Source organism: Nymphaea colorata, chromosome 8, assembly GCF_008831285.2.
Source record: "Nymphaea colorata isolate Beijing-Zhang1983 chromosome 8, ASM883128v2, whole genome shotgun sequence".
NCBI classification, from domain to species: Eukaryota; Viridiplantae; Streptophyta; class Magnoliopsida; order Nymphaeales; family Nymphaeaceae; genus Nymphaea; species Nymphaea colorata.
In genome coordinates, this window is record NC_045145.1 from 24,081,708 (window position 1) to 24,088,483 (window position 6,776).

At 39.9% G+C, this 6,776-nt stretch overlaps 1 protein-coding gene across 6 annotated transcripts; it reads left to right on the plus strand.

Annotated features, from left to right (window-relative positions):
* Positions 1-443: 443 nt before the first annotated feature.
* On the plus strand, positions 444-4,555 carry LOC116259690 (transcription factor bHLH49-like). 6 transcript variants are annotated; one of them, XM_031637588.2, is made up of 9 exons: positions 444-569; positions 1,466-2,479; positions 2,588-2,821; positions 3,031-3,096; positions 3,203-3,271; positions 3,357-3,428; positions 3,535-3,732; positions 3,840-3,939; positions 4,040-4,555. In XM_031637588.2, exons 2-9 carry the CDS (start codon positions 1,562-1,564, stop codon positions 4,075-4,077), a joined length of 1,695 nt encoding a protein of 564 aa, XP_031493448.1. In that variant the 5' UTR covers positions 444-569; positions 1,466-1,561; the 3' UTR covers positions 4,078-4,555. The 6 variants fall into 6 exon arrangements, with proteins under 6 accessions (XP_031493448.1, XP_031493447.1, XP_031493451.1 ...); XM_031637587.2 differs by lacking the exon at positions 444-569 and adding an exon at positions 600-824; XM_031637592.2 differs by lacking the exon at positions 444-569 and adding an exon at positions 601-824 and having other exon boundaries at positions 3,840-3,930.
* Positions 4,556-6,776: the final 2,221 nt, after the last annotated feature.

Here is a 6,776-nt window from a genome sequence, read left to right on the forward strand (position 1 = left end):
AATGCGCTAGATAGGCTGGTGTGGCGCCTCTCCAATGACGTTCCAAGTTTCAAGGTGGCTCAGGTAGGGGCGTAGCCCTTGACCCTAGTGTCTGTGTCATTGCTTTAATCGAACAACTGAGCTAGTCTTTCACACGCAGAAGTTGGGAACAGTCAACCTTAGACGGAAGAACCCAATCCGCTTGAGACAACTGTTACCGAGAGACTCTCCTTTCTGTGCAAGCTCAGCTGGGGAATCCCAAATTAGATCTTGACCAAAGTTTTCTTTTCAAACTCTTTGGATGTCCTCCCTTTCTCTACTTCTTTAATTTTGTAAAGCAGAACACCAAGAAAGAAAATGACCTGTAAATTTCTATGAAAGGTTGGCATTGTCAGTAAACCATATTGATTAAAGACTAAGAAATGATAAACAAATAAAATCCTTGAGCCTGACCTTAATATTTTACAGTGGCAGTGGCGGTGGTTAATCATCAATGGCTCACTTTCTAATGCAGGCGTGATTGTAAATGCAATGCTCTCTCTCTTCCCTTGTCCTCTTTCCACCAAAACATCAGAGAGAAAAACAAAAGGGTAAGAAATCTTCATTTCACACACATAGAACTGTAACACCCGGAAAATTTATTGTATTGCTTCTGTGCACCATCTGCAGTCCGGACTTGTTCAAATTGAATGAGTGAAACCATCAGAAGGGGCCTCTGCTATCCAACGTTTCAGCAGAGGGAAAGATGGCAGTGTCTGTGCTGTCTCTGATCGCCCACCCAGTACACACACACGCACTTCAACCAAAACTCAGATTGACCATCTTCTGAGAAATCATCAATGGAGGTGAGCTTGAAAAGCAGAGAAAGATGGGCCTACGCGCCACTCTTACTTTTCCCACCGTCCTTTCTATGGCATGTTTTCCCAAATATGGTTATCCCCCTTGCTCCCACTGACTTGATTCCAACGCCGTGATTCATCTTTCCTTTCTAGCACCTCTAAGTCCATAGCCTTATTTGGGGTCTTCTTTTTTCTCTTGCAATTGACGCTGAATTTATTCGGGTTTTGTCAATTTTGTGGCTTTCACCAATTTGGGGGCATCTGCTTTTAATGTTTGCTGTGGTGGGGAGCCTGTGATACCTTTCTCTTTCTCTTGATATTTTCAGTACTGTCTGGATTATGGATGTGGGTGCGTTACATTGATATAACCTGAAAATTCTAGGTGTTACATGCCTTGGACATTTGGACTACGTGATTATATGAGGTTTTACAGTTGATTTTGTTTAGCTTTTCTCCTTGAGTGTTCACGTGGAGCATTTTGAATTGCTATCTCTGTTTCTGTTGGTGTGTTTGGTACAAAAGGTTGGGATTATTTGGGCATACTTGGTGGTGATTTTAGCTTTGTTCCTTTCTTTTCTTTATTCTGTTTTTGGATAGGCTGCTATTCTCGTATTGATTTAATGAAATAATGTTTGTTTTTATATTAGATTGGAGACTATTGAAAGTGGGTGGATTTTGGCCTGAAGGTGCTATTAGTCCATTAGAAATTGTTGTCATTTCTTTCGGGGCATTGTCGGCGACTGATGGAATCCAGTGGCAAGGAAAATTTTGGGTCGAGCAAGGGAAATGGTGATCATTTAAGCTACCATACACACTCAATACCTTCAGAATGGAGATTTTCTGGTGATCTTTCGAATTCTTCATTCAACTTCATGCCTGCAGACACCTCCATTCCTGTGTATAGAGGAGCTCCAGTGGAGCCCTCTTCCTGCCCGTCTGTGTCCATGGCAGATTCCTTCTGTGCAACCATTTGGGATTCTCACAGCCATCTTAGTCAAAACCCATCACTCAAGCAAGCGCATTGCGATGATGATCACAACCCTGGCAACTCTGGTATGAGGGACATGATCTCTGCTTCGTCTTCCTCAAGACCCGCATTTGACATGGGATGGAATTCGTTGACTTGTTCATCGAAATGTGGGGACTCGTTCGCCCAAAGCGCTGTGGGAATTCTGCCTCAGGGCTTATCTCAATTTCCTGCTGATTCTGGTTTCATCGAGCGGGCGGCAAGGTTTTCCTGCTTCAGTGGGGGGAACTTTTCAGATATGATGAATCCTTTCGGTATTTGTGAATCTATGCCTTCTTACTCAAAATGTGCAACCGGAATTGCTGAAACACCTGTCCATCTGCCTTCTGGTTCGCCCCAGAATAATGAAATGGTTGCATCTGAAGTTGGTAAAGATGTTTTAGTCCCAGGGGAACAAATGAACAGTGGCGAGGATACCACAAACAAGATAGAGCAGAAATTAGCCAACTTGTTGAAGTCTTCTGTCTCAGGAAACACGGAAGATGGAAAACAAAGAGTCGGATCGTCGAGCAATGATTCTGATGGTGCAGAAATTAGTGGTTGTGGACGGGATGAATCATTGCATTTGGAAACTGCTGTAAACCAACCACCATCAAAAGGCCTCAGTGCAAAAAAGAAGAGGAAGACTGCGCAGGTATTTCTGCTGCTTCACTCTGAGCTCCTTTTCCTGTTTCATTTTTCGTGGAATCATCTTTGTTTAATGCTTGTTTGTAAAATTGTTTTATCCAAACTAATTTGGTAGGATGCTGAAATCAACCAAGTTAATAGTTCTTCATCATTTGCAATGGATACTGGAGATGACAATCTTGAAAGCAAACCAAATAGTGAGCAGCCTACTCAAAGCAATAACTCGGGCAAGCATAATGGAAAACAACCAAAAGATAATTCCCAGAGTTCAGATGCACCAAAGGAAGAATACATCCATGTCCGTGCTAGGCGAGGCCAGGCTACCAACAGTCACAGTCTTGCAGAGAGGGTGAGCACTGCATACAAAATTATGAATAGTTACTCCTTAACTTTCAAAATCAGATGAATAACTTGGATTGATTCTAGTATCACACCATTATAAACAAAAGGGTCTCACTTCAAAACCATCAGACCTCTGCCCATCTTCACATCAGGGGCAAAGATATCTTTCTGAGATGATGGAGTTGACACTTTCTATTTTGACTCTATGAATTTTAGGTGAGGAGAGAAAAGATCAGTGAGCGCATGAAGTTTCTTCAAGACCTTGTTCCTGGGTGCAGTAAGGTACCCTTACTGGATTCATTAATATGAAAAATTCCTACTTACGATTGCTTTCCATTGATTCAATTCCTTTTTCATATGTCATGGATGGGTTTAACCATGGCTTCAGGTAACAGGGAAGGCAGTTATGCTTGATGAAATTATTAACTACGTGCAGTCATTGCAGCGACAAGTTGAGGTGCGGCTATAATGAACCTAGCCAGTGGGATGTTCCGTTCTTTATGAAGAAGAATAAATATTGTCTAATTATGTTTTCCATATAGTTTCTTTCAATGAAGCTTGCAACTGTCAATCCGCGGCTGGATTTCAGTATAGAGGGGCTTCTGTCAAAGGATGTAAGATTTTTACTATGATTAAGCACATTTACAAAAAAAATTTACCTTTAAAAAACATTTTGTCCCCCAAGAGTCATGCCATGACCTGCTTGCCCTTCTGGTTCAGATTCTTCAGTCGCACGGTGCTCCTTCAACTGCTGGTTATGTGCATGACATGAATATGGTTCATCCCAACCTCCAACAAATGCAGCAAGGGCTGATTCAAACTGCCACATCCGGAGTCCCAAATGTACCCGATTCATTGAGGAGAGCTATTAGTTCTCATTTAACTTCCATTAATGGATACAGAGAACCATCATCTCAGGTGAACAATGGCCTCTTGTGCTTGTCTTACCATTGAAATTCTAAAACAAAAAATTCTGTTAGCACCGTTGTCTGCATAGGTTTTTCTGATTAGTAATTGTACTATAGATTCCAAATGTCTGGGAAGATGAATTCCATAATGCTGTTCAGATGAATTTTGGTGCTAGCACCCCCCTCAGCAATCAGGAGATGTGTGGTAGTAAGTCAAGTGGGCCAACATTTCCTCAAGACCTCTTTTAAGGTCATACAGGATTAAAAAAGGAGATTTAACATTTTCATACAAACCTTCTCTTGCTTGGTGTTCTCAGGTTCATTGCCTCCAGGTCATATGAAAGCTGAGCTTTAGGGCATGCTTGTTTGTTCAGATGGTGTCCAGCTTGATGATGCAGGTCGAACAGCAAATTCTGTCCATCAAGGTCTTTGAAATTCAGTAGCTTTTTGGATGTGGATCTGTTCCAGAGTTTCAAGAATATTTTGTATAGCCGCACTTCAAGTACCAGATCATGTTTCTTACTCTGGCTTTGGGTGCATTCTCCAACCAAACTTTTGCCTTCACTTCCATTAAGTTAAAAAATGAAATAAAAAAATGTTCATCGCTGTTTAAGGAGAGAATCCTCTTCATCATTCAGGCCCGAATCTGCACAAGCTAGTCTAGTGGAATGCTTCATAAGCTGGTAGTCTGCAGGAAAGCAATTCAACGGCCGCTTCAATATCTATTGCTGTTTACAATAGAGATCACGGTGGCATTTTTCCTTTTCTGACATTGAGAACTTGGAAGTTAATTTTAAGGAGGTAAAATGAGAAGAAAATTATTAGTTCCATGATATGCAGACTCTCTTTTGGTTTCTTCATGAGTAACATTTGACAATGCACATGAAATGCCATCTAATCATGGTATCCTCTTGGTTGTACGTACACTGGGGTTGAAGTCTGCATTTCCTTATTCTGGATTTACGTTCTGTTATTGGAAAAAAAAGGACCTGCAGACTCCTAATGCAGGATAATCAAAACTCGATCTTCTACTGATGATTGAATGTTCTGATTATCTCGTATGCTTTACAGGATAAGCTCAAACTTTATCTGTTTTTCATGAGGAAGTTCCAATTTTCACTTGGAAATGTTCTTCATCCTTTTAGAATCCTGAAGTACCATCTTGTTCTTTCGAGTAATTCTTTGTTTCATTTTGCTTGATGTGCGCCTCCGGTGTATATTGTCGTTTCTCTTCGTGCTTAGAACAATAACTCTTCCCCCTCGAATGGACGACCCGAAAGGTTTCCCATCGTGCTTCAAAATTTGATTTTTCAGATGCAAACAGAATTATCATCACCATTCTTAGAGGACCAGATACAAATCGCATCATTTTGGAAAGGAATCTTTGCGATTTTGTCATCTTCATCTTTTATTGAAAGAGAAAGCGGTCCTAAGCTTCTTACGGAATTCCTCGAATAATGTGTTATTCTTCCAATGAAATTGATCGAGCTCCCTGTTCCTCTCTTCCCTTAATTTCCATGACCATCACCTTTGCAGAAACAGGAAAAGGAAAAAGAAAAGGAGAAGAAGACAAAACAAGAAAAGAAGAAAATTCTTGTTTATGGGTAACATGTGAATGGCCATGGTTGTACGCGATCTGTATTAATAGTAGCTTAAGTTCTGTCAATATATGAGATTAATGAACTGTTCTTGGTGGTTTGAAAGGCTTAAGATTCCTGCTGAATTGTGCGTCTGCTGAGATGATCCCAAGTCCTATGGGATTAATGAATAGTTAAGAATAAAACAAAGAAGTTAAGATGTGAACTTGATGAACAGATTGGCACCAAGAACAAAATATTCTCTCTAGTACAGTTTTCCATTATTTATTTGGACATCTGTCATGAATTATTTCTGGATCTCTTGGGCAGCAGATTTCTGGTCAGATCTGAAGACTGGATTGCTGCTAATATTTTCATTTTTTCTTTTTGTCTGTAAGTAAGAACAAATCCCCGACGCGACTGCCTGTGGTTGAAAGATTTGACCATCTATGAGAAACTAAATCAGAGACGTAACGCTAAAGAATCAAGAACATATACAGAAATGTTCGAGCAAGCTGTACATAAGGTGGGAATTATGACTGCGCATCTGACAGAGCAGTATCCTTGTGCAACCGTTTTGGGACCTGCACTAATGCGTTTCGTCTCTCAACTTTAGATTTTGGCAGAGACGACCTATAAAGAAGAAGAATTGAAGTCATAAAACTAATTTGTAGGCCTTTTACTGCTCTCTGTACGCTGCAGATAACTTTGAACTTTTTACTGTGGGAAGTGAAAAGTGGTACTGTATCATTTAATTATGTTCGAATTATTATGGGGGGAACCATAGAAGAGTTCAGCTAAAATTCATTATCTTGATGGCTATGGGTAGTCTACCGGTTTGATGTATCTGTATCTGAAATTTGGACAATAGAAGATGAACATTGAAAACTTGCTCAAGTTGATGAGAGTGTCAACGCTGTTGCATAAGTCCATGTTCACATATCAAGGATCTGTCAACCAACTAGTGGGTACTGGTAGGCTCAAGGTCTTCAAGTTGATGAGGGAGCTAATTATTTCGATACATGCGGCGTCTTTTGTCGATAGCTGCCCAAATCCAACTTGACATTTATTTATTAGAAAAAGGAGAGGAAAAGAGAAAGAAGCTTGATTCAGATTCATGTATATGTCCCCTTCAAGTGATGAAGAGAGAGAGAGTACAGGTATTCATCATGATTTGTATTCAAAGTTTCAAACCATGCTATGTTTTTTTTCCCTTTCCTATTTATAACACCAGGAAATCGCATCTGGGTCAGGTGCCTGGTCATTAGCCGGAAGCGGTAAAACTGTAAAACCCTGTTGCCGGTACCGCTGATTCCTATCCATGCTATATATATATTTGTCCATTTTTTCATCTAAGTTTATATATATATTATATATGAGAGGCTAGATGATTTCTCTGTCTAAACTTAGTTGAAAAAATAGACATATATATATATATATATATATATATATATATATATATATATATATATATATA